The 27,750-nt window shown below is 43.9% G+C and overlaps 2 protein-coding genes across 3 annotated transcripts; one reads left to right on the top strand and one right to left on the bottom strand.

The window, feature by feature from the left end:
- Positions 1 to 1,022: 1,022 nt before the first annotated feature.
- On the bottom strand, positions 1,023 to 12,865 carry GPR15 (G protein-coupled receptor 15). Its single transcript, XM_038766155.1, is given in 7 exon segments — positions 1,023 to 2,028; positions 2,030 to 2,076; positions 4,373 to 4,382; positions 6,861 to 6,976; positions 8,216 to 8,231; positions 9,542 to 9,653; positions 12,703 to 12,865. Coding segments are annotated over 7 exon segments (1,470 nt in total).
- Positions 12,811 to 23,698, top strand: CLDND1 (claudin domain containing 1). Of its 2 annotated transcripts, none has more exons than XM_038766341.1 (5): positions 12,811 to 12,845; positions 18,468 to 18,750; positions 19,537 to 19,647; positions 20,090 to 20,227; positions 22,029 to 23,698. In XM_038766341.1, the coding sequence occupies exons 2-5, from the start codon at positions 18,489 to 18,491 to the stop codon at positions 22,247 to 22,249; spliced, it is 732 nt and encodes a 243-aa protein (XP_038622269.1). In that variant the 5' UTR covers positions 12,811 to 12,845; positions 18,468 to 18,488; the 3' UTR covers positions 22,250 to 23,698. The 2 variants fall into 2 exon arrangements, with proteins under 2 accessions (XP_038622269.1, XP_038622270.1); XM_038766342.1 differs by having other exon boundaries at positions 12,827 to 12,845; positions 18,471 to 18,750.
- Positions 23,699 to 27,750: the final 4,052 nt, after the last annotated feature.

Genomic DNA, 27,750 nt, shown 5'->3' on the forward strand with positions numbered 1-27,750 from the left:
CTACTGAGAATTTGTGCAGTTAAAGCCAAGTGATTAAGAAAAGTTGTAACATTAATGCATAAAGCTGTTGGGGTTAGGATAAAAAGGTATAATATCTTTAACAAAATGCGTGAAAAATGTAATATAACCATGAAACAAAACCTGTTATCTCCCTTATTAGTAAGCCAAAAAAAAAAGCCTGTCTTAAAAAAAGAGAGACCTTGACCTCTTATTTTCCTGTTATCCAAAATACTCAGACACTGACTGTGAGGGCTGGGAGGCTGGAAAGTTCAAGAGATGTGTATTCTGCATTTAATATGAAGCAGTTCCCATCAACAACTGTTGTGATAGAGCGTAGGATGACCACAATGAAGTCTCAAGCCCTGTGGACTTTATAGTTTGAGGTCATAATCTACAGTAGAAACTCAGTAGTCCCCTAGAGTAAAAGCATAAATATATTCTCAATGCTATCAGCATATTGTCACATTCTTGAAACTCATAGGCTATTTTCAAATGTCACCTCAAGCATTGCCCAGGACAGGATACAGAGTAGTTTAGAGCCACATGTCATGACCCAGTGCTTGGCACATAGTAAGTGCTTAAATACATCAAGATATTGTTGTTATCATTATTATTATTATGACATAACGGACAGCACAAGTTGGAGGGTCCATCACAAACAGTGTTGAGAGTCCCGGTACTACAGACGATGGAGAAATACTAAACAACGTACATAATTGAGCATGGGCAAGCAAGTCAAGTGGCAAAAGCAACAGCCTTTCCAGCCATATCCACAACTTACCCTTCCTCTAGGCAACAGCATTACTTCAGAATTATCTATATATGTGAACTTATCCTGGAATTTATGAGATATAACCAAATTCCCTCAGCTCTAATTTCCCCCTCCCCTCCCTCCTCTTTTCCAACAGAAACCACCTTCCCGCTCCTAGCCCTCCCAACTAGAGGAAACCAATTTCCTGAAATGCACAGATCTCTTCGGAGTGACACAGAGCACTTCGTTCTCCCAGTCCTATCTTCCACTTTTAAGGATGTCTTAGGTGGATCTCTGAGGTTTCGTTGCTGCTTCTAAAGTCTTGGCTTCTCAGAAAGGAACGCAGCCTCTCAAGGATGGCCTGGCGGATATAACTATCGAATGTATAGTAGATGAAAGGATTGATGCAGCTGTTGGTAAATGCCAAGGGACTGCTGAACTTCATGCCCAGCTGGAGGGTTCTCGAAAAGAAGCTATCTTCCTGGAGCCCGGAGATGATTGACAGAAGTTTGAACGTGTTAAAAGGTGCCCAGCTGAAGACAAAGGCCATGACTATGATGAAGATGATCTTGATGGATTTCCTCAGGTTCGTTTGTCTAGAATGTTGATAGTGGACAAACAGCTTCCTCATAATGGAGAAGTAGCAGATCAGGATTGCCAGCAAGGGGACAAAAAAAGCGAAAATCAAGGACGCCAGGGCACAAGCCCATTTGGCAGGTGTGGCTTTGTTGTCCATGCAGAAGGGTTTTCCGTCTATGAATTTCAACTCCCTATTTAACACCGTAGGCAATCCCAGAAGGCAAGAGAAAAGCCACACGCTGATACAGGCCTTGGCCGCAAAACAACTGCTTCTGAAACTCCTGGCCCTGAGAGGACACACGATGGCCAAGAAGCGGTCTGCACTTATGCAGGTGAGGAAAAAGACATTGCTGTACATGTTGACTGAGATGATGTAAGAGCTGCTCCTGCAGAGGAAGGAGCCTGTCCTCCAGAGCCCGGAGGAGGCCTCCTTATCCACCCATAGTGGCAGCGTGACAAGGAAGACAACGTCGGAGGCTGCCAGGTTGATGATGAAGATATCGATCCGCCTCCTGCTGCCCCTCTTGAAACATAAGCTCCCCATCAGTATCAGGTTCCCCACGACCCCAGTCAGGAACACCATAGTGTAGAGGATGGAAAGCAGGATGGGGGCATACCAGGAATCAATGGAATCAGGAATGGAGGATGGAGCATAGTCGTAGTCTGTGGTGCTGAAGGTGGTCGTCTCATCCATCTTCGAGTTCAACTCTCAGCTAATGTTTGCACCTGTCCCTTAGTAGAAAGGTCTTTTTTTCACGTTTTGAAGCAGCTATTTATTGCATGGCTTTGGGCTTCCCTCCCCCAGAAGACGCTTAGCTCTTAAATAGGTACTGTTTTTTTTTTGGGGGGGAGTGTTCTTTTATTTTTAAAAAGCCTCTCAAGAGAGGACTCTGGCACTTTGGTGTGATCTAATTGTGGTTGTGGTTAACTTCATTTCCATACACCTTAAAGGAGACGCATGTTTTTCAAGTTTATAAATTTGTTTTATGAAATGGGTAGGGATTTAGCAGAAACTAAAATTGAAGTGAATTATTATTTTCTGATCCTCTACTTTGCTTATCTGGGCTCTACAGTCTTTCAAACTAGTCTAGTCTCCAGGTTGCTGCTTTCTTTTCCCAATTTGAGGCAGGGAGTGGTGATGATGGTGCTATAATAATAATAATAATGGCATTTGTTAAGTGCTTACTCTGTGCAAAGCACTGTTCTAAGCGCTGGGGTGGACACAAGGTGATCAGGTTGTCCCACGTGGGGCTCACAGTCTTAATCCCCATTTTACAGATGAGGTAACTGAGGCACAGAGAAGTGAAGTGACTTGCCCAAAGTCACACAGCTGACAACTGGCAGAGCTGGGATTTGAACCCATGACCTCTGACTTCAAAGCCCGTGCTCTTTCCGTTGAGCCACGCTGCATCTCTTGCTCTATGGAATCCACATGATTAGGGAAGAAATTGAGGATGTATATCTTTTCATCCTTCCCTTCCCTGATCACCTCCTAGAGCAAGTCTTCATTCCTCATAAAGCCCCCCCAAAAAACATATTTCTCTATATCTGCCCAAGAAGCTTTCTCCATTTCAATTCTCTTCAATTCCAGCTCTTGCCTAAACCCCTGGAAAAACTCCCATTCTTACCTAGCTTAGTTCCATCAATTAGAATAAAATCTGGCATTTCAGCCTATTTGTGTGTAGTAGTAACAGGCTACTATCAATCAATCAATGGTACTTATTGAACACTTGCTATTGTGCAGAGCAGTCAATCGATCGATGACATTTATTGAGTACTTCCTATGTGCGGAGCTTGTACTAAACCTTTGGGAGAGTACAACAAAATTAGCAGAGACGTTCCCTGCCCATAATGAGCTTACAGTCTAGAGGGGGAGATGCACATTAATATGAACAAGTAAGTAATATATAATATATAATTTAAAGATATGTAGATAAGTGTTGAGGGGTTGGAGGTGGAGCGAATATCAAATGTCCCAGTGTCACAGATCTCACTGCATAGATGATGCTGAAGGGAGAGCAAGCCAGAGTAAAGAAGGCTTAATCAGGGAAGGGCTCTTGGAGGAGTTGTGGCCTTAATGATGCTTTGAAGGTGGAGAGAGTAGTGGTCTGGAATGTGTGGAGGGGGAGGGAATTTGGGGGGAAAGAGGCCTTATTCCGGGAAGGCCTCTTGGAAGCCATAGTAATTATGGTACTTAAGCGCTAAGTGCCAAGCACTGTTTTAAGCACTGGGACAGATACAAGTTAAGCAGGTTGTACACAGTCCCTGTCTCACATGGGGCTCACGCTCTCAATCCCCACTTTCCAGATGAGGTAACTGAGGCACAGAGAAATAAAGTGATTTGCCCAAGGTCACCCAGCAGACATGTGGCGTAGCTGGGATGAGAACCCATAGCTGGGATGAGAACCCAGGTTCTTCTGACGTCCAGGCTCGTGCTCTATCTGCTAGTCTATGCTGCTTCTCAAGATATGTGACCTTAATAGTAACCCACCTCATAGCCAGCCCCTTGCAGTTTTGCCTTATCAATCAATCAATCAATCAATCAATCGTATTTATTGAGCGCTTACTATGTGCAGAGCACTGTACTAAGCGCTTGGGAAGTACAAATTGGCATCACATATTGGCATCACAAATTGGCCTTATCCACAATAGCTTTCAATGAAAACCTCCTGTGGGCATTGAGTTAAATTTCCCGGACCCCACTTTAGTTTTAGATGTCGAAGTTTTTGCTCTTCACATTTCACAACTTCTGCTTCTTTACCTCCTCATATCCTCTGCCTGGGTTCCTTCCTATTTACCCTGCAAGGAATTGTTAGCACCTTTTCCTTTTCCTATTCATCATCAATTGTATTTGTTGAGCACTTAACTGTGTGCAGAACATTATACTAAGAGCTTGGGAGAGTACAATACCACAGAGTGTGTTGCCTTGTCTCCCCTCCTTATTCGTTCATCCCTACTCCAACTAGGTTTCAGACTTTCTAAAACTTTACAAGGTCCCATTTTTTCCTTTAAGCCTGGGAGCTTCTGTAACCCCACATGTACCTGGAACTCCCTTCGGTAAACATCAATTAAGAGGTGAAAAAATGGCTAAAGTAAGAATTTGCATCAGGACTAGGTTTTGCAACTTCTCAGAATCGAGTCCAAGCAGCTGGTCTTATAACTAACTGGCTCAAGGAAATGTCTAAAATTGATTCACTTGATTACTTCTCTCTCAGGGCCCCCGCCTCTTGAATTGAGGAAAGTCCAAATTCACAACCTGATGAAATTGGTCACATTGCCATTCTTAGTCCTGGACTTGCAGAATACAGATTCATGTCATTGACCTTCATCTTCAAAAACCTCATTGCTGATGATGTTACTGTGCCCTGTGCAAGAGAGTAGTTAAGACTGATGCAAGACCTGTACTTCTCTCTGCTCCAAAAAGAAATGTCCATATGTTTTGGGAGCCAGGTTTCCACCATGTCTGGAATGTGTGGAGGGGGAGGGAATTGAAACAGGGATTGAGACTGTGAGCCTCATTCATTCAATTGAATTTGTTGAGCACTTACTGTGTGCAGAGCACTTTACTAAGCGCTTGGGAAGTACAAGTCGGCAACATATAGAGACGGTCCCTACCCAGCAACGGGCTCACAGTCTAGAAGGGGGAAACAGACGACAAAACAAAACATGTAGACAGGTGTCAAGATGGTCAGAATAAACAGAATTATAGCTATATAATAATAATAATAATGGCATTTATTGAGCACTTCTATGTGCAAAGCACCGTTCTAATCGCTGGGGAGGTAACAAGGTGATCAGGTTGTCCCACGGGAGGCTCACAGTCTTAATCCCCGTTTTACAGACGAGGCAACTGAGGCCCCAAGAAGTTAAGTAACTTGCCCAAAGTCACCCAGCTGACAATTGGCGGAGTCTGGATTTGAACCCATGACCTCTGACTCCAAAGCCTGTGCTCTTTCCACTGAGCCACGCAGCTATATGCACATCATTAACAAAGTAAATAGAGTAGTAAATCTGTACAAGTAGAATAGAGTAATAAATCTGTACAAATATATACAAGTGCTGTGGGGAGGGGAAAGAGGTGGGGATGGGGGAGATGGAGAGGAAAAAGGGGGTTCAGTCTGGGGTAGGGAAAGGGAAAGGCACGTATAATTAGGCAATCACCGGGGAGAATTCTTCTGTGTTAGGCTTTCAAAGTCTCTTCTCGAGTAAGTTACTCAGACTGAATAGCTGCGGTTGCCTGGTCTGTGACTGTGATTCTCAGTGGCGACAGCTGCGAGATGGTTTAGCTCCCACGGAGCCGCCCATCCTCTGGCTATGGTCTGCAAGGTGTCACTGCAATGACTAAACCCCGTTGTAGAAGTAGGGAAGCAGCGTGGCCTAGCAGAAAGACCCCGAGAAACAGAGACCCTGGGAGTCTAATGCCGGCTCTGCCACGTGTGGGCCATGTGACCTCGGGCAAGTCACTTCAGCATCATCATCATCATCATCAATCGTATTTATTGAGCGCTTACTGTGTGCAGAGCACTGTACTAAGCGCTTGGGAAGTACAAGTTGACAACATATAAAGACAGTCCCTACCCAACGGTGGGCTCACAGTCTAAAAGGGGGAGACAGAGAACAAAACCAAACATACTAACAAAATAAAATAAATAGAACAGATATGTACAAGTAAAATAAATAAATAAATAAATAGAGTAACAAATATGTACAAACATATATACATATATACAGGTGCTGTGGGGAAGGGAAGGAGGTAAGATGTGGGGGGATGGAGAGGGGGACGAGGGGGAGAGTCTCTGTGCCTCAATTCCCTCATCTGTAAAACAGGGAGTGAGACTGTGAGCCTCATGTGGGACATGAACTGTGCCCAATCTGATAATAATAATAATGGCATTTATTAAGCGCTTACTATGTGCAAAGCACTGTTCTAAGCGCTGGGGAGTTTACAAGGTGATCAGGTTGTCCCACGGGGGGCTCACAGTCTTAATCCCCATTTTACAGATGAGGGAACCGAGGCCCAGTGAAGTGACTTGCCCGAAGTCACACAGCTGACAATTGGCGGAGCTGGGATTAGTTTGTATCTACCCCACTGCTTAGTACAGTGCCGGGCACATTAATAAGCACTTATCAAATATCATAAGATAATGTGACTTGGAGAATGGTACATGTGGCTATTGTAGAAAGAAAAGTAGAGCTTGAGGCTACATTAGAGGCAGTTTCTTGAAACAGGATGGCCCCTATGTGAGACAAGAATGCAGAACCCAGAGCGCATAATCAACTGACTGCTTCCCCTCTCCTTAAATCACACTACAAACAATAATGCATTGAATTAAATCATGGGGAAACATACAGTGTTCTGTGTTTGATCTTTTATCATTTGATTGAAATTCAAAAGAATTCGCTAGCATTTGAACAGGCTGATAGGTGAAGCTTTTGTTATTTCCTGGCTAGCCCATTCTAATAACTGCTCAGCATGTGTGGGTGTCTCGTGTTTCGATCTTTGTGGCATGAATTTCCCAGGTTTGTTTACTGTTTTCCTTTGATGGTTATCACAGTAGGCAGTTTAGCAGCACTAATGTTGGTGTGTTTCTCATTGCAAGTTTTATCTCTTAGGGTCTTGGTCACATTTTTGCTTTTTTCAAAATTCTACAGTAATAATTCCTGCATGTTGTGTGCTTTCCAAGGATTGGGACTTTTTTCCTCAAGCTTCTCCAATCTTGAGAAGCAGTGTAGTGTAGTAGAAAGAGCATGGGCCTGAGAATCAGAGGATCTGGGTTCTAATTCTGACAATCACGAACCTGCTATGAGACCTTGGGAAAGTCATGTTACTCCTCTGTGCCTCATTTTCCTCATCTATAAATTCAATACCCATTCTCCCTCTCCTCATATCTTTGAGCCTTCAGTGAGGCAGGGACTGCATCCAACCTGATTAACTTGTACCTACCCCAGTGCTTTGCACAGAATGAGAATTTAACAAATATAATGTTGTTGCCGTCTGCCTCCACGCGTCCGGCGCAGCGGGGAGACGGGCACTCGCAATGGAAGAACGCAGGCCAGGCGAGTCTCAAGGTGGACAAGGAGACTGTTTATTCAGCACACTGTGGAGGATTTTATACAGTGAGGAGCCTCAAGGGAGTCAGGGGACAGGCGGATGACTGCAAGGTTATCAGCAAGGCTGAGCTTATCAGCAAGATTGAGCTCATCAGCAAGATTGAGCTCATCAGCAAGACTGAGCTCATCACCAAGGCTGAGCTTATCAGCAAGGCTGAGCTCATGCCTAGATCTGCAAGTTCCCATTCTCAGAACAGGGTCAAGTTATTCATCTAGCAGTCTGACTTCCTTCACTGCTCCTTGTAAGTCTTCCTGTCAGCACAGAAGGCCAGGTGGCCTGGCTAATTAATCTTACTTTCATCTCTTTATTCTCACAGTTTCCCTGCCCTCAACCCCATTCAGATGTGGAGCTTGTCACCATTTTTAAAGACTATTTAAAGACTATTTGGAGGTAAGCTTTAAAGCTACTCCCAATATTTTTACTTTATATTTTTAAAATGAATTCCTGTTTTTTGAAATAATATTTTCTGGCAAGTTGAAGGCAATTTTCAAATCAATATACCATAGAGAGGTTTTCATCATACTTTTTTGATGTAGTTGTGTTGGTACAATATTGTAACACTATTATCTAAAGGTTTTCCTTCAGATAATTATACTTTCTATTGATAATATTCTTCCCCTGTAAAAGATAATGGATCAAGATCCCTTCATTTTTTCCAATCTTTTTCTATCATTGCTTTAAAAAATAAAAGGAGTCTCATTGAATATCCAAAATTTATCGAGTTTTCTGGCACAAATTTTGAAGTGAGGAAAAAAGGTCAGAATGATTTTTACCTCCTGAGCATTAGGGCTTAAAACAGGAAGTTTTAAAAATGAATTTCAATATGTAAAGGTTTTTAGTTTCCTCAGAGATGCCAGCAGTAAATTCATGTATTAGATAAGTGTTTTTTCCAAAAGTAATTGTAAATGGATAGGAAGTTTTGTCTACATAAATAGATGGACCAATCCAATATAGAGGACTTTCTGGCTACTGGAGCAATTAGAATTTGTTACTAATCACCATTCTACTGAACTTCCTCGACTTCATCTAACCTGGAAAGTTTGGGAAATCCTTTATCTTTGCAGGTTTCTGTGGGTAATATATAGTAGGGCAGGATGAAAATTGCAAGTAGCTGAGGTTTTGGGAGTTGGAGGGTTGGATGGGGGGCACTCCAGGGTCCCAGATCCTGTGTGCAGAGCTCTGTACTAAGCGCTTTGGAGAGTTTAATATAACAGTATAACACATACCTTGCCTACAACGAGCTGTAATTAGACACTTGAGAGAGAGAGAGAGAGAAAGAATCACAAAGTGACATGTTCCCTGCCCCAGAGTGATGATGATTGTGGTTATGGTAAGTGCTTAGTATGTGTCAAGCACAATACTAAGTGCTAGGCAATATATAGAGATGGTCCTTATCCAAGAACTGGCTCACAGTCTAGAAGGGGGAGACAGACAACAAAATAAAACATGTGGACAGGGGTCAAATTGTCAGAACAACTAGAATTATAGCAGATTGCACACAGTCCCTGGCCCACCTGGGATTATAGTCTAAGCATGAGGGGAAAATAGGTATCTAATGCCTATTTTACAGAAGAGGAAACTGTAGCCCAAAGAAGTTAAGTGACTTTTCCAAGGTCACCCAGCAGACAATTGTCAGACTGGAGATAAGAACCCAGGTCCTCTGACTCCCAGGCTTGGGCTTTTTTCGCTAGGCCATGTAGCTTCTCAAGCCGTGGAAGCTGCTATGGCTTATAGTCTGTTCCTTTTCATGGGTTCTTGGCCCTGAATTCTCTGAGCCAACACTCATAAGTCATTCTTGATGTGAGTCTTCCTTAGTGCGGTTGAAGAGAAGCCAGTCAGGGTGAATCTGGAACTCCTGATTTAGAGAGGAATTCTGGGGTGGTCTTTGGTGTTTAAAATGTAATTCTGAGGCAGTCTATCCTAAAAAATCATATCTGTAACACAGAATCCCAATTTGAGCAATTTTGGCATGGCTTTGTGACTGACCCTTGACAAAAATGAATTTGAAGTCATTCTTTAGCCAAAATAATTGCTGATTTGTTAAAAGAACTTTTATGCTGTTTCCCTTTTTTGGTGGTCGCCTCTTTTCTCTCTCTTACCATCGAGGGCCTGTCTTCAGTGGTTCAAAGGAAACCAGCCTTATTTCCCTGAAAAGCTTTCTCGGGTTGGGGGGGACTGCCTTTTCCGAGTAGGGGGTGTGAGTTCTAGGGTCTGCCGGAAAGTGAACAAAGTCCAGACTTTGTCCATACATAAAAATGTGAATGCAAAAACTGTGAACTTGTTTTAGTATATTTCAAGAGAGGCTATTTGTGTCACGCTAAGGGTGGGTTTTTGTTTTTGTTTTGGTTAAAACAGTCCTATTATGGTGGTCACTTAGACACAGAGGGCAGGGAATAGAATTCAGCCTACTAAGTGCCTACCCTAGCTCCCACCTGTCCCTACAGGCCCTTGGCCCTCAGCATCTTCTGTAGTTCCCCACTTTCCAAGTCTAGGCCCGTCCTCAATCCAGGATTCTTGCCAGGCTAATTTGGGCTCACTCTTCCTACATTCAAAGGGAAAAACCAAGAGTCTGGAATCCCCAGATTCGTGAAGCGTTCCCTATTTTTACTCTATTTTACTTGGACATATTTACTATTCTATTTATTATATTTTGTTAATATGTGTTGTTTTGTTGTCCGTCTCCCCCTTCTAGACTGTGAGCCCGCTGTTGGGTAGGGACCGTCTCTAGATGTTGCCAACTTGTACTTCCCAAACTCTCAGTACAGTGCTCTGCACACAGTAAGCGCTCAATAAATACGATTGAATGAATGAATGGATGGCACGCAAATTCGTGAAGGGTTCCCTATTTTTACTCTATTTAACTTGTACATATTTACTGTTCTATTTCTTTTATTTTGTTAATATGTGTTGTTTTATTGTCTGGCTCCCCCTTCTAGACTGTGAGCCCGCTGTTGGGTCGGGACCATCTCTAGATGTTGCCGACTTGGACTTCCCAAGCGCTCAGTACAGTGCTCTGCACATAGTAAGCGCTCAATAAATACGATTGAGTGAATGAATGGATGAAACGCAAATTCGCGAAGCGTTCCCTATTTTTACTCTAACTTGTACATATTTACTGTTCTATTTCTTTTATTTTGTTAACATGTGTTGTTTTATTGTCTGGCTCCCCCTTCTAGACTGTGAGCCCGCTGTTGGGTCGGGACCGTCTCTAGATGTTGCCGACTTGGACTTCCCAAGCGCTCAGTACAGTGCTCTGCACACAGTAAGCGCTCAATAAATACGACTGAGTGAATAAATGCGATTGAATGAATGAATGGATGACACGCAAATTCGTGAAGCGTTCCCTATTTTTACTCTATTTTACTTGTACATATTTACTATTCTATTTATTTTATCTTGTTAAAATGTGTTGTTTTGTTGTCCGTCTCCCCCTTCTAGACTGTGAGCCTGCTGCTGGGTAGGGACCGTCTCTAGCTGTTGCCGACTTGGACCTCCCGAGCGCTCAGTACAGTGCTCTGCACACAGTAAGCGCTCAGTCAATAGATTTTGTTGTCTGTCTCCCCCTTCTAGACTGTGAGCCCGTAGTTGGGTCGGGACCGTCTCTAGATGTTGCCGACTTGGACTTCCCAAGCGCTCAGTACAGTGCTGTGCACACAGTAAGCGCTCAATAAATAGGTTTTGTCTTATTGTCTGTCTCCCCCTTCTAGACTGTGAGCCCGTTGTTGGGTCGGCACCGTCTCTAGATGTTGCCGACTTGGACTTCCCAAGCGCTCAGTACAGTGCTCTGCACACAGTAAGCGCTCACTAAATGCTTTGTTGTCCGCCTCCCCCTTCTAGACTATGAGCCCGTTGTTGGGTTGGGACTATCTCTAGACGTTGCCGACTTGGACTTCCCAAGCGCTCAGTACAGTGCTCTGCACACAGTAAGCACACAATCAATATGTTTTGTTGTCTGTCTCCTCCCTTCTAGACCGTGAGCCCGTAGTTGGGTTGGGACCGTCTCTAGCTGTTGCCGACTTGGACTTTCCAAGCACTCAGTACAGTGCTGTGCACACAGTAAGTGCTCAATAAATACGATTAAATGAATGAATGCATGACGCGCAAATTCGTGACGCGTTCCCTATTTTTACTCTATTTAACTTGTACATATTTACTATCCTATTTCTTTTATTTTGTTAATATGTGGTGTTTTATTGTCCGGCTCCGCCTTCTAGACTGTGAGCCCGCTGTTGGGTCGGGACCGTCTCTAGATGTTGCCGACTTGGACTTCCCATGCGCTCAGTACAGTGCTCTGCACACAGTAAGTGCTCAATTAATACGATTGAATGAATGAATACGATTGAATTAAATGGATGAATGGATGACACGCAAATTCGTGAAGCGGTCCCTATTTTTACTCTATTTTACTTGTACCTATTTACTATTCTATTTATTTTATCTCGTTAATATGTGTTGTTTTGTTGTCCGTCTCCCCCTTCTAGACTGTGAGCCCGCTGTTGGGTCGGGACCATCTCTAGGTGTTGCCGACTTGGACTTTCCAAGCACTCAGTACAGTGCTGTGCACACAGTAAGTGCTCAATAAATACGATTAAATGAATGAATGGATGACGCGCAAATTCGTGAAGCGTTCCCTATTTTTACTCTATTTAACTTGTACATATTTACTATTCTATTTTACCTTGTTAATATGTGTTGTTTTATTGTCTGGCTCCCCCTTCTAGACTGTGAGCCTGCTGTTGGGTTGGGACTGTCTCTATGTGTTGCCGACTTGTACTTCATCATCATCATCAATCGTATTTATTGAGCGCTTACTGTGTGCAGAGCACTGTACTAAGCGCTTGGGAAGTACAAGTTTGCAACATATAGAGACAGCCCCTACCCAACACCCCAAGCGCTTAGTACAGTGCTCTGCACACAGTAAGCGCTCAATAAATAAGACTGAATGAGTGCATAAATGCGATTGAATGAATGACACGCAAAATCGCGAAGCGGTCCCTATTTTTACTCTGTTTTACTTGTATATATTTACTATTCTATTTTATTTTGTTAATATGTGTTGTTTTATTGTCCGTCTCCCCCTTCTAGACCGTGAGCCCGCTGTTGGGTCGGGAACGTCTCTAGCTGTTGCCGACGTGGACTTCCCGAGCGCTCAGTACAGTGCTCTGCACGTAGTAAGCGCTCAATTAATACGATTGAATGAATGAATGCCGAGCAGCCGGGGACTACAACTCCCAGCAGGCTCAGCGCGCCCGGCCCGAACGGCCGCCCGAACTGCGGCGCCGGACTACAAGCCCCACAAGCCCCCGCGCGGGGGAGGCTCTACGGGTCCCGAGCGGGGCCGCGCGGCGGGAGTGCGTCAGCGGAGGAGGGGGCGGCGGCGGCGGCTGCTCCGGTGAAGGGGAGGTAAGCGGCGGCAGGTCCATCGATCGATCGATCGATTGATTGATCAATCGATCGATCGATCAAGGGTCGTTTCCCCAAGGGTTTGATGCCCCCGTTGGGCTCGGGCCTAGGCAGAGTAAGCCCCCACCCACCCACCCCTTCTTCCGTGACCTCGCAATGACCCCCAGGGGATTCACCTGTATATATGTATATATGTTTGTACACATTTATTACTCTATTTATTTATTTATTTATTTTACTTGTACCTATCTATTCCATTTATTTTATTTTGTTAGTATGTTTGGTTTTGTTCCCTGTCTCCCCCTTTTAGACTGTGAGCCCACTGTTGGGCCGGGACTGTCTCTAGATGTTGCCAACTTGTACTTCTCAAGCGCTTAGTACAGTGCTCTGCCCACAGTAAGTGCTCAATGAATACGATTGATTGATTCACTCATTCACTCATTCATTCATTCAGTCGTATTGAGCGCCTACGGTGTGCAGGGCACTGTACTGAGCGCTTGGGAAGTCCAAGTCGGCAACGTCTAGAGACGGTCCCGACCTAACCACGGGCTCACGGTCTAGAAGGGGGAGACAGACAATAAGACAAAACCTATTTATTGAGCGCTTACTATGTGCACAGCAGTGTACTGAGCGCTTGGGAAGTCCAAGTCGGCAACGTCTAGAGACGGTCCTGACCCAACAACGGGCTCACAGTCTAGAAGGGGGGAGACAGACAACAAAACATATTGATTGTGTGCTTACTGTGTGCAGAGCACTGTACTGAGCGCTTGGGAAGTCCAAGTCGGAAACGTCTAGAGGCAGTCCCAACCCAACAACGGGATCATAGTCTAGAAGGGGGAGGCGGACAACAAAACATTTAGTGAGCGCTTACTGTGTGCAGAGCACTGTACTGAGCGCTTGGGAAGTCCAAGTCGGAAACGTCTAGAGGCAGTCCCAACCCAACAACGGGATCATAGTCTAGAAGGGGGAGGCGGACAACAAAACATTTAGTGAGCGCTTACTGTGTGCAGAGCACTGTACTGAGCGCTTGGGAAGTCCAAGTCGGCAACATCTAGAGACGGTCCTGACCCAACTGCGGGCTCACAGTCTAGAAGGGGGAGACAGACAACAAACATATTGATTGAGCGCTTACTGTGTGCAGAGCACTGTACTGAGCGCTTGGGAAGTCCAAGTTGGCAACGTCTAGAGACGGTCCCGACCCAACTACGGGCTCACAGTCTAGAAGGGGGAGACGGACAACAAAACAAAACATATTTATTGAGCGCTTACTGTGTGCAGAGCACTGTACTGAGCTAAGTCGGCAACATCCAGAGATGGTTCCGACCCAACAGCGGGCTCACAGTCTAGAAGGGGGAGACAGACAACAAAACATTTAGTGAGCGCTTACTGTGTGCAGAGCACTGTACTGAGCGCTTGGGAAGTCCAAGTCGGCAACATCTAGAGAGGGTCCCGACCCAACAACGGGCTCACAGTCTAGAAGGGGGAGACAGACAACAAGACAAAACATATTTATTGAGCGCTTACTGTGTGCAGAGCACTGTACTGAGCGCTTTGGAAGTCCAAGTCGGCAACGTCAAGAGACGGTCCTGACCCAACAACGGGCTCACAGTCTAGAAGGGGGAGACGGGCAACAAAACATTTAGTGAGAGCTTACTGTGTGCAGAGCACTGTGCAGAGCACTGTACTGAGCACTTGGGAAGTCCAAGTCGGCAACATCTAGAGATGATCCCGATCCAACTACGGCCTCACAGTCTAGAAGGGAGGAGACAGACAACAAAACATATTTATTGAGCGCTTACTGTGTGCAGAGCACTGTACTGAGCGCTTGGGAAGTCCAAGTCGGCAACATCTAGAGATGATCCCGATCCAACTACGGGCACACAGTCTCGAAGGGAGGAGACAGACAACAAAACATATTGATTGTGTGCTTACTGTGTGCAGAGCACTGTACTGAGCGCTTGGGAAGTCCAAGTCATCAACATATAGAGCCGGTCCCAACCCCACAACGGGCTCCCAGTCTAGAAGGGGGAGATGGACAACAAAACCAAACATGGAGACAGGGGTCAAAATTGTCAGAACAAATAGAATTAAAGCTCTATGCACATCATTTACAAAATAAATAGAATGGTAAATATGTACAAGTAAACTAAATAGAGTAATAAATCTGTATGTATATCTGTATGTATATGTACATGTACATACATGTATATGTATGTATGTATACATACATACAAGTGCTGTGGGAGGGGAAGGAGTTAGGGTGGGGGGGATGGGGAGGAGGAGAGGAAAAAGGGGGCTCAGTTGGGATGCAGAGAAGCAGCCTGGCCTAGTGGCAACATTCAGTCGTATTTATTGAGCGCCGACTGTGTAGAGCACTGGACTAAGCGCTTGGGAAGTACAAGTCGGCAACACATAGAGACGGTCCCGACCCCACAACGGGCTCCCACTCTAGAAGGGGGAGACAAACAACAAAACCCAACAGGTAGACTGCAGTGCTCTGCACACAGTAAGCACTCAATAAATACGATTGATTGAATGTAGACAGATGTCAAAACGGGGCTGGGCAGTCAGAGGTCATGGGTTCTAATCCCGGCTCCTTCACTCATCTGCTGGGTGACCTTAGGCAAGTCACTTCTCTGAGCCCCAGTGACCTCATCTGGAAAATGGGGATTGAGACCGCGAGCCCCACGGGGGACAACCTGATTTTCTTGTATTTACCCCAGTGTTTAGAACAGTGCTTGGCACAGTAAGCGCTGAGAGGTCACCTCCTCCCCATTGCCCCCCTGCCTTACCTCCTTCCCCTCCCCACAGCACTTGTATATATTTGTACAGATTTATTACTCTATTTGACTTGCGCATATTTACTACTCTATTTTATTAATGATGTGCATATAGCTATATTTTCTATTTATTCTGACGGTTTTGACCCCTGTCTACACATTTTGTCTGTTGTCTGTCTCCCCCTTCAAGACTGTGAGCCCGTTGGTGGGTAGGGACCGTCTCTATATGTTGCCGACTTAATAATAATAATAATGGCATTTGTTAAGCGCTTACTATGTGCAGAGCACTGTTCTAAGTGCTGGGAGGAATACAAGGTGATCAAGTTGTCCCTCGTGGGGCTCACAGTCTTAATCCCCATTTTACAGATGAGGTAACTGAGGCTCCGAGAAGTTAAGTGACTGGCCCAAGGTCACACAGCAGACATGTGGCGGAGTCGGGATTCGAACCCATGACCTCTGACTCCAAAGCCCGTTCTCTTTCCACTGAGCCACTCTGCTTCTCCTTCCCAAGTGCTTAGTGCAGTGTTCTGCACAAAGTAAGTGCTCAATAAATACGACTGAATGAATGAATAGGCTGTGAGCCCACTGTTGGGTAGGGACTGTCTCTATATGTTGCCGACTTGTACTTCCCAAGTGCTTAGTGCAGTGTGCTGCACACAGTAAGTGCTCAATAAATACGATTGAATGAATAAAATACCACCATTATTATTATTATTGTTATTATTTAAGGATGCAGAGAAGCAATGTGGCTCGGTGGCAAGAACGTGGGCTTGGGAGTCAGAGGATGTGGGTTCTAATCCCGGATCGGCCACTGGTCTGCTGTTTCTGGGCCTCAGTTACTTCATCTGGAATATGGGGACCAAGACTGTGAGCTCCACGTGGGACAACCTGATTATCTTGTATCTACCCCAGCTGTTAGAACAGGGCTTGGCACATAATAAGCGCTTGACAAATACCGTCATAATTATTATTATTATTAAGGATGAACACACATACGTGTGCACATATATACTCGCACGCACACGTACACACGCCAACACACCCACAAGGAGTGAGACCCAGCACTTTACCCCTGTGGCTGGGGGAGTCTCCCCTCCCTGACTTTTCCACATCCTCCTCCTCCTCCTCCTCCTCCTCCTCCGGGTAGCTGGACACTGGACTGGGCACCTGGAACTTTTACAGTCATTTGGGAACCCGGGATGAAAAGGTTGGAAAACACACAAGGAGTGAACTATTAATTACTGCAATTGGTCTGAGTCACTTCCCATCTTTATGGCGAGGTAATCCCAGGTTGCTGCCTGTAATTGCCCTCCTTTGTAAGATGTTTCATGGCTCTTCGTGCGCTCACCTTTCTGTGTGCTCCATTCACCTTAGTCATTCACTGCCACTGGTCACCACTTCCAGCCGAGTCCTGCCTCGGGCTGAAGGCTTATTCTTCTTTTAATTTTAATATGACTGGGCACTTGGGTAAGAGTAGTAATTTGGAACTCATGTGGATGAGCTAGATGGGGACCAGGAGAGGAGCTGAAGGACTGGGCAAGCTGACCTGGTTAGAAAGGAGATTGACATCTAATATAATTATACTGAATCATTGGCCTCTCTACTCCTGGAACTGCCTCCTTCTCTAGATTACCAAAGCACCCTCCCTTCCTCGTTTTCTTCAGAGTCCTGAAGCTTAACCCAATCTCTCCCAAGAGGCCCTCCCCAATTGAATTCTGACTGTCGGTCTGTATTTTATTGAGCACTTACTGTGTGCAGAGCAGTGTACTAAGCACTTGGGCGAGTACAGTAGAACCGCATAACAGACACATTTCCTGCCCACGGTGAGCTTACAGTCTAGAGGGGGAGACAGGCATTAATACAAATAAATTGCTTTCCTATCCAGTTCTTGACATCAATATTCACGCTCCTGAAGGCAAGACATGTAAAGCAACAAAGCTTGCATTCAATTTTAGCCATTAACTAGTCATACTCTGTGGTGTTGTATGTATACAGGGTGTTTAGATGAACATCTACATGCCAATCCCTTTGTGTATGCTGAAGTGTGTCTTACCCTCTTTTGTACAGCCAGATAAGGCTCTGAAGGACAGGGACTGTATTTATATAATACTGTATGCGAGTGTGTACTAACAGTTTGATGATGACTTCTGTGTGAAATGCCTTCTCCATTAGAAACTTCTGTATTGAGCTCTCTATCCCTAATGGTCACAAGTTCAAGGTGGGGGAAGATAGTCAAATATTCCTTCTCTGCCGACAATTCAAGATCTATCACCAAGTGTTAATTTAGCACTGGGGAAAAGAATAATGCGATGAATAATAAGGATGGTATTTGTAAGCACTTAACATGGTAAGCGCTTAACAAATACCATCCTTATTATTCATTGCAGAATGTTGGTGCTGTCTAGGTTGACGGTTCCTTGAAGGCAGGTATCATATCTGGTAGGTCTTGTGGTCTTTCAAATGCCTAGTAGTGCTTTGCACAAAGTAAAGGGAAGTAGTATGGCCTAGTGAATAAAGCACAGGCCCGGGAGTCGAAGGACCTGGGTTCTAATCCCACTCCACCACCTGTCTACTGTGTGACTCTGGACAAGTCACTTAATTTCTCTGTTCTTCAGTTCCCGCATCTGTAAAATGGGGATCAAGACTGTGAGCCCCATGTGGGACAGCAAGGGTGTCCAAACTGATTGGACTGTACCAACCCTGGTGCTTAGAACAGTGCTTGACCCGTAGTAAGCACTTAACAAATGCCACCATCAATTAGGACCATATAGGAACTAAATTTTCAGGGTCATAGAAAGTAACTTCAATTCTCCGCCTTTCTCTTTCATTCTTGTTTTGAAAGTAGATCATCCTGAATGCCAGAATGGATAACCGTTTTGCTACAGCCCTGGTAATTGCCTGTGTTCTCAGCCTCATTTCCACCATATATATGGCAGCCTCAATTGGCACAGATTTCTGGTATGAGTACCACACCCCAGCTCCAGAGAACTTTAGTGATTTGAACAAAAACCTCCAGGAGGAATTATCCACCGAAGCTGACGAGAAGACTTACACTGATTGGCTTTCTCGATATAATGGCACAGTGGGATTGTGGAGATGGTGTATCACTGAGCCCAAAGCCACAGGTTTGTTCAGTCCACCTGAAAAATCTGGTATTTTTTCTCTTTGCTGAATTAAATTTTGATTCCTTCCCTTCTGAGTTAGGCACAATCTTCCGATATATTTTGGGGCTTTTGGAGGTGAAAGGAGGTGTTTTAGAAGAGCCAGATTATGAACTCCTTGAGAGCAGAGCTTGTGCCTCCTATCTCTGTGTTCTCTCCCAAACAGTATACTCGATTGATTTGAATGACATTCATCCTGCAACTTCAGGACCAAAAAGCTTTGAGGAGGGATGGAGTATCCTGCCAGTAGTATATCCAGCACCACTCGCACTCTCGTCAGTCCTTCAGTCGTATTTATTGAGCGCTTACTGTGTGCAGAGCACTGTATAAGCGCTTGGGAGAGTACAGTACAATAATATAATGGACACATTCCCTGCCCACAACAAGCTTATAGTCCTTTCCAATCATGCTCCTGCTGGGGCATGGATTTCAATGTGTGAATAACAGATGGGTAAGGGTGCAGAACATTGTAAAGAGTTTATGAAGACTTTTTTAAAATACGGGACCAAATAGTACTTAATATCTATCCCAAGATTGCTCATCCTTAATTTCCAACTTGAATTTCCTCCCCCAAATTTAAGGTTAAAGCAAGGAATGGGAAAAGAAAACACCCGAGTTTAGAGCTAGCCTCTAATTATGCTGGTATTTTCAGGCACTTTCCCTGTTTCTCAAAATACAGTTGAAAAAAGCATTAACTGTTAAATATTTGGGGTGAACAGAACAAGCAATGACTGTTGTTCCTTTTTCCAGAGCCACCTGACATGATCACTCGCTGCAACAGCTTTCCACTGTCATACCAGTTCATGGAGAAGTTTGTTGAGCCTGGCAACCATAATACTGAGACTGACTTTCTGCGGACCTGTGAGTGTCTTGATTGGGGCAGAAGGCGTGGGAAAGAAGAGAAGAATGACTTGTCTTAGTCTGTGCTCTACCCAGCATTTAGAGATTGTGATGCGGGCAGGGGGAAGCTACACTTTAATGGTTACGTCTAAGCCGAGGCAGTTGGTTTTCACCTGTGAACTAATCAAGCTTTGATGATCTTGTAGGCACCTTGGCATATTGGGTTAGGTTTGAGGGACAGGGTCCAGAAAAGAGAAAAATGGGAAGGGGTATGCAGCATGAATTATTAAACCAGATAATCTGACTAGCATCACTGGACGAGTTTACCTGGCATTAAGAATAAAGTCCTATACATCCTTTTAGACAAATTGTCCTTTAGAATTTGAGTAGGTAAAATATAAGAAGTTAACATTTCAGAGAACGCTTTAACGTGATTTTGTGGTTGTTTTTTTTTATCCTTTAGATCTTTGGCGTTGCCAGTTCCTCCTTCCCTTTGTTAGTCTAGGTTTAATGTGTTTTGGGGCTCTGATAGGACTTTGTGCGTGTGCCTGCCGAAGTCTGTACCCCACCATTGCCACAGGAGTTCTCCATTTTCTTGCAGGTAGGTGTTGTCAAAGGCTATCTCTCTGCTTCAGCAGTGGTATTTTATTGAGCTCCCGTGGGGTGCAGTGCACTGAACTAAGTGTGTGGGAAAGTTCAACAGAGGCTCAGTCAATCAATGGTATTTATTGAACACTTACTGTGGGCAGAACACTGTATGAAGCACTTGGGAGAGTACAATACAGCGGAACTGGGTAGATATCTTCCCTGCCCACAAGGACCTTATAGTCTGAGGGGGAGACAGACAATAAAATAAATTACAGATATGTACATAAGCACTGTTGGGATCAGGGTGGGGTGAGTGTCAAGTGTGCTTAAATGGTACGGATCCAAATGCGTAGGGATGCAGAAGGGAGAGCAGGTAAGGGGAAGGCCTCTTGGAGGAGATATGGTTTTAGTTAGGCTTTGGAGATGGTGGTCTGCTGTATATGAGAGACGGAGGGAGTTCCGGGCCAGAGGAAGGATGTGGGCAAGAGATCCAAGTCTGTATAGATGAGCTCTCTAGACATAGTGAGTAGGTTGGTTTTAGAGGAGCAGAGTGTTCAAGCTGGCTTATAGTAGGAAATCAGTGAGGTAAGGGGTTGGGGAGAGGCAGTACGGCCAAATAAAAAGAGCACAGGACCTGGGTTCTGATCTTAGTTCCACCACTTTCTGCTGTGTGACCTTGGAAAAGTCACTTCTCTGTGCCTTAAGTTTCCTCTTCTGTAAAATGGGGATTAAATCATACTCCCTTATACTTAAACTGTAAGCTCCATGTGGGATAGGGGACTGTGTCCACCCTTATTATCTTTTATGTACCCTATTGCTTGGTACAGTGCATGGCACTTAGTAAGCACGTAACAAGTACCATTATTATTATTATTATTATTATTATTGTTAGAACTGATTTAGTACTTTAAAGCTGTTGGTAGGGAATTTATACTTGATGTAGAAGAGAAGCAGCATGGCCCATTGGTAGAGCACAGGCCTGAGAGTCAGAAGGACTTAGGTTCTAAGTACGAAACGTGACTTTGGACAAGTCACTTCACCTGTCTGGGCTTCAGTTACTTCATCTGTAAAATGGGGAGGAAACTTGTGAGCCCCATATGGGACAGGGACTGTGTCCAACCTGATTATTTTGTATCTACCGTAGCGTGTAGAACGGTGCCCCGCGCACGGTAAGCTTGCACATAGTAAGCTCTAAGGTGGATAGGCAATGACTGGAAATTTTTGAAGAATGGGGAGATGTGGACTGAGCCATTTGTTAGAAAAGCGATCCAGCAGCAGAACGAAGTATGGACTGGAGTGGAGAGTGACAGGAGGCAAGGTGATCAGCGAGAAGGCTGGTGCAGTGGTCAGAGCAGGATATGATAAGTGCTGGGATCAGCATGGTAGCAGTTTGGAGAAGAAAGGGCAGATTTTAGAGATGTGAGGGTTTTATCCGGTTAAGTCAGTCAGTAAGTCAGAACACAAGGCGTGTTTTTTGCCCACAGGAAGTGTGCGCACTGGGGGAGACAGGAAAATATTTACAAATAGCATAATCCATCAGTAAGTGACGGTACAATTGATGATACATATATACACAAGTGCAGAGGAAGAGCAAAAATAAATTAATAAATATTAGGGAGGCTGCTCAGTTAATATAACTTGGGAGTCGGGAATTCATCGGGAAAGGTTTGTTGGACGTGGTGATTCTTAGGAGGGCTTTGAACACAGGGAGAGCTGGGGTTTGTCAGATTTGTCCAGGGAAGTTTTGGACTCTTGCCTTTTGGACTCCTGCGATTTCAGTTATGTGACCTTCCAAATGTCTTTTCTTCCCTTAGGTCTATGTACCCTGGGCTCAGTAAGCTGTTACGTGGCTGGAATTGAGCTGCTCCACCAGAAGTTGCACCTGCCTGAAAATGTGAAGGGGGAATTTGGCTGGTCCTTCTGCTTAGCCTGTGTCTCGGCCCCTTTGCAGTTCATGGCTGCTGCCCTCTTCATCTGGGCAGCCCGCACCAACCGAAAAGAATACACACTAATGAAGGCGTACCGAGTGGCATAGACAGGTGCTTCACTAATAACAATTTGCCATTTTACAGTATTGTTTTTAATGTTAATATTATAAATATCACTCCTTTTCCCTTCTCTCCCTTCTTCCCTCGGTTGTTTTCTTTCCTGGCTGTTGGTTTTCTGTGAGAAAACACTCTTGCCTCTCTTGGTATTTTTTAATTTTTAATTTTTTTGGTCAGGCAGAGAGAAGGGCACATTCTCATTATGAAAACCATTGGATAACCTTACTGATCATCTTTTCTCTTGCCGTAAATATGTAGGATTTGAACAGGGTTTTTAAAATTAAAATTTACTCGATGTTTGTATGGTAGTCTTGAAGATTTTACCCATCATAATTTTGGAGCACCTAAAATTGACCCGGGTAGACTCACACTGATTTCTCTAGACAAGATCTTGAAGAGGAAATTGACTGGAGATGTGCACAGTTAATTGATGAACCGAATGCCATTAGAGAGAGACTGAAAACACAGTAAGTGGCAAAACTGTAGGGCTGGACTTGAAGGGAGGAGCAGTTTAGAAGAACTTATTTACAAGTTCCGGTTCTAAAATTTTCCTGCAGTCTTTCCTTGAAGAGGCTTTTTTTGGAGACTGCGCCATGAGTCATCCAGAAATACCAGAGCCATTTTCAAACGTCATATAAAACCCTACAGATATTTTTGAAGCAGGGAAAAGATATACCTAGGTCTTCCCAAACATTTTATCTTCTGAGATGCAATATGGACGCTTAATTGTGTACTTCATGGCACACAAATCAGCAGTACTATGTGGAGAGCACTGTAATAAAGCATATAATACCACTTTCAGGCAGAAAGTAAAAAATACAAGAGTTTTTGCTGAGATTCTGAGACTTCCTTAAATATGGAACTTTATTAGGACTGGAATTAAATCAAAAATAGGAAGGTTAACTTTTATACTTGAATAAAGATCACAAACGGTCTGGACTTACTCTTCCCAAGCACGTATGTGCAGACGCGCACACACACATTTTTCTCTGTGTCTCTCTGAGTGACGGTTAGAGAAAGTTGACGCAGCTAAGTCTTTTTTTAACAATTCCTGGTGGTAATGAGTGAAAGGAAGGAGTGACACCACAACATCCTGGGTCAGCCTAATTTTCTTTTGGAATGCCTCCATTGGACTGTTCATCAGTGCTAAGAAGGACACCAAAAGGACTGACAGGCTGGTGATCTAATTCAAACTGCATCTCTTGTCTCTTCTGATAGAACAAGGTGCCTTTTCTCCTCTAAATCTTTCAAAGGCATCTTTGCTTTAATTTCCTACAATTCAATTATTTTTTATAAACCTGTGTATAAGCCTTGAAGTTTTAAATCCTATTTATTTATTCCACTTCTGTAACATAGAGCGGGGTTTTTTAAATGTACTGTCATTTCTTACCATATCCTGAAAACTGTTATTAAAAAACTGCAAAACTGACTAGAGGCTATTCTTGGAGTGCACAAGTTTTCTTTCATTTTGACGTAAATGCAAAGATAAAAATGAGCACATACCTGGACCTTGCTTAAACTAACATTTTTCATGAAGAATGCCATTTTTGTCGTCTTATTCAAACGCACAAAAAATACCTATTTCCTTACATCTTCAAAATCAATATGGGATCAGAATCCAACTCAAGCAGTTGTTTTATCTCCCTTTTGCTCTTCCTGTTTCCTCTCCAGACACTGAAAGTGCAGTTCAAAATTCAAAACAGCACAATTCACAGAGCAGTTTGAATTAACGCTGAAGAGGAAACATCCTATTAGGTACAATAAGTAGTGTCTGACTTGTCAAAGCAAAATTTGTCCATATAAAATGAATCATCCACTTAAAACATGGTTCTCCAAATTCTGAAGTGTTTAAATGTCCCATTCTTGCAGCAATCCTATATGGGTCAAAAAAAGGATATCTGACCAATTGATACTTCAAAAGATAACTGATCGATTCATCTTTGTAACTTAACAGTAGAGAAATGCTAAATTAGACTTCTTTTTGCTCGCCAACCTCACATGGTATTAATCATAAGGATGAATCAATGATATAGTTTTCTCCTTAATCAGTCAATGGTATTGATTGAGCACTTACTGTATGCACAGCACTGTACTAAGCACATGGGAGAGTACAATACAATAATACAAGAGTTCATTCATTCAATCGTATTTATTGAGCGCTTACTGTGTGCAGAGCACTGTACTAAGCGCTTGGGAAGTACAATTTGGCAACATATAGAGACAGTCCCTACCCAAAAGCAGGCTCACAGTCTAGAAGGGGGAGACAGACAACAAAACAAAACATATTAACAAAAGAAAAAATAGAATAAATATGTACAAGTAAAATAGAGTAATAAATACATACAAACATATATACATATATAGAGTTGGTAGACCCATTCCCTCAACACAAGACACAGTCCAGAGGGGGAGACGGACATTAAAATAAATTACAGATATGTATATAAGTGCAATGAGTAGTTAAAATATTAAGTGCTTGAAGAGTATAGGTCCAAGTACATAGGTGACAAAAGGGAGAGCGAGTAGGGGAAATGAGAGCTTAGTTGGGGAAGGCCTGTTGGAGGAGATGTGATTTTTAGTAAGGCTTTGAATGGGGTGGGGAGAGAGTGGTTGTCTGTCAGCTATGAAAGGGGAGGGGAGACACACATGATGACTTTTCTCCTGGTTCACTTTTTGTTCCATTATCCTATCATTTCACTTGTGGTTTTCTTCTCTAGGAAGTTGTGTGCTCTTGTGCCATTAATACTTTATAAGCCACAAGCCAGTCTCAAGATGGTTGCTGAGCACCATGTCCTTTGGTTATGTGGCCACTTCCCAATGAAGTAATTTAACTTGTGGATATTTGTATTCTGTGTTGAAGAAACAAACACGTTACCTCTTTAAGGGCACAGTGCCATACTGCTGAAGTCAACTCTCTATTTCTTAAGGGATAATTATACAGTTCAGGTACTGAGTAGGTGCTTTGTTTTTCTGCTTCCTCTGCTACCTGCCTGTGGCCGTTTCATTGCTTAATAATAGTGGAAAGAAATAGTGGCAGAGAAAATAAAAGGTTATAAAATTCAATTTTTATTTCAGGGAGCGCTGGCAAAAGCTTTGTTAGGGAAAATGTGGAAAGTGATGCCTTAAAGGAGTTTTTTTTTCCACTTACATATGTACCCCAGATAATTTACTTTATAGGATGTATCTGCATTGGAGCAGATGTCTTCTGGAAGACATTTGGAAAGAAAAAAAAATGGGAAAATCCCCACAGTGGGAAGCTACCTAATATTGTCTGTGACACCTAATATTATCGGAGACAGAATCAGGAAGTGGTAGGAGCAGCAATGGCATTTATTGAACACCCACAGCATAAAATGCAATGTAAAAAACACTTCAGAAGTACAAAACAAGCAACGTTTCCTACCCACAAGGAGCCCACAGTTTAATAGGGGAGTCAATCATAAAATATTTATGAATAGAGTAGTCATGGTCACTGAATAAACATATGCATAAGTGCTGAGAGTAGTAATAGATATGTGCTTAAGTCCTGGAGATGGATGAACCCTAATTGGGCAAGTCATGTTGGAGGAGATAGGCTGTCCAGTGGATTTTTAAGTATAGGGAGGACTGTCATCTTTGTATTTGGGGATTCCAAAGCAGGGGACCAGTGCGATTGAGGGGACAGACAGAAGAGTGAGGTATGGTTTGTGTGGGAGGAATGAAGAGAGTAGGTTGGGAGTAGCAGGTGAAGAGAGTAGTTATGTATGGAGGAGTTGATGGAGAGCCTTGAAGTAAATCAAGGGAGAAGTCGAGGAGAGCAAGGGGAGTGAGTTAGGGTGATGCAGAAGGGAGTGGGAGATAAGGAAAAGTGGGGCTCAGTCGGGGAAGGCCTCCTGGAGAAGCTGTGCTTTCAGTAAGGCTTTGAAGGAGGGGAGAGTAATTGTCTGGTGGATTTGCGGAGGGAGGGGGTTCCAGGCCAGAGGTAGAACATGGGCTAGGGGTTGGCGGCGAGACAGGCAAGATCGAGGCACAGTGAGAAGGTTAGCACTAGAGGAGTGAAGTTAAGCGCTTACTATGTGCCAAGCACAGTTCTAAACACTGGAGTAGATACAAGGTAAGCAGGCTGGACACAAACCCTGCCCCATATGGGGCTCAGAGTCTTAATCCTCATTTTATAGAGGTAACTGAGGCACAGAGAAGATGAGTGATTTGCCCAAGGTCACACAGCGGTCCTGTGGCAGAGCTGCGATTAGAACTCACGTCCTCTGATTCCCATCATCATCATCAATTGTATTTATTGAGCGCTTACTATGTGCAGAGCACTGTACTAAGCGCTTGGGAAGTACAAATTGGCAACATATAGAGACAGTCCCTACCCAACAGTGGGCTCACAGTCTAAAAGGGGGAGACAGAGAACAAAACCAAACGTACTAACAAAATAAAATAAATAGAATAGATATGTACAAGTAAAATAAATAAATAAATAGAGTAATAAATATGTACAAACATATATACATATATGCAGGTGCTGTGGGGAAGGGAAGGAGGTAAGATGGGGGGGACGGAGAGGGGGACGAGGGGGAGAGGAAGGAAGGGGCTCAGTCTGGGAAGGCCTCCTGGAGGCCCGTGCTCTTTCCACCAAGCCATGCAGGTCCTCATATTAAATAATTTTTGATGCGGTGGAGCATGGAACTAATGGAAGACTTCAGTCAGTGGAGGGATGTGGGCCAAACAACGCTTCAGGAAGATGATCCATTGCAACACCTGGAGATTGGAGAGGGGAGAGGCTGGAGACAGAGAGATCAAGGAGGAGGCTGATAGTCTAACCATGACAGGGCCAGGGCTTGTACCATAAACTATTTTCTGGAGGGGAAGAAACGGATCCCCCCAAAACGTGAATGGAGCTACATTCCACTAGTCTGCTCTGAGCCACGCTGGGGATCCTGACATCAATATAGCTATGGTGACTGGCACAGTATTTTAGCCTTTTCCAACCCCAGACATAAATCCTGCTGTCGAGCACGTGGCACAGGGCAGACCTCAGATCCAGGCAAGCAGGTGACTGCAGTAGCTATCAACTGGGAGGCCTCTCAAGCCAGTCAGGAGGGATGCCCAAAACCCCAATCTTACTCCAAACCTGCCCAGCAAACCAGTATCAACACTTAACTGCTGAATGAAAATGTACTATATAAATACTTGACTAGTTTGGACTAAGGTGGGAGAAAATTAATGACTACAGCAATATTTTTTAAATGTAGTTTTATTAATCTGGGTGTGTTGTCCTAGGCTTGCTACTGATCAGATTCCTTCTCTGTCTCTTTAAGACTCTGTAGGACAGCTGGAAAAAGGAAGATCTCTAATGACTTCCTCCTCTCCCCCCCACCAGGTTCCTTTTGATTCCTCTCTGTGTTCCTACTATTCCGTCTGGACTTGCAGGTTAACTCAGGCTTTGTTAAACACAGTGAGGAGCAAAAAATCTTTTTCTAAATCAAAACTTGCCTTTTCTTGGCAG

Source organism: Tachyglossus aculeatus, chromosome 24 (genome assembly GCF_015852505.1).
Source record: "Tachyglossus aculeatus isolate mTacAcu1 chromosome 24, mTacAcu1.pri, whole genome shotgun sequence".
In the NCBI taxonomy this organism is placed as follows: Eukaryota; Metazoa; Chordata; class Mammalia; order Monotremata; family Tachyglossidae; genus Tachyglossus; species Tachyglossus aculeatus.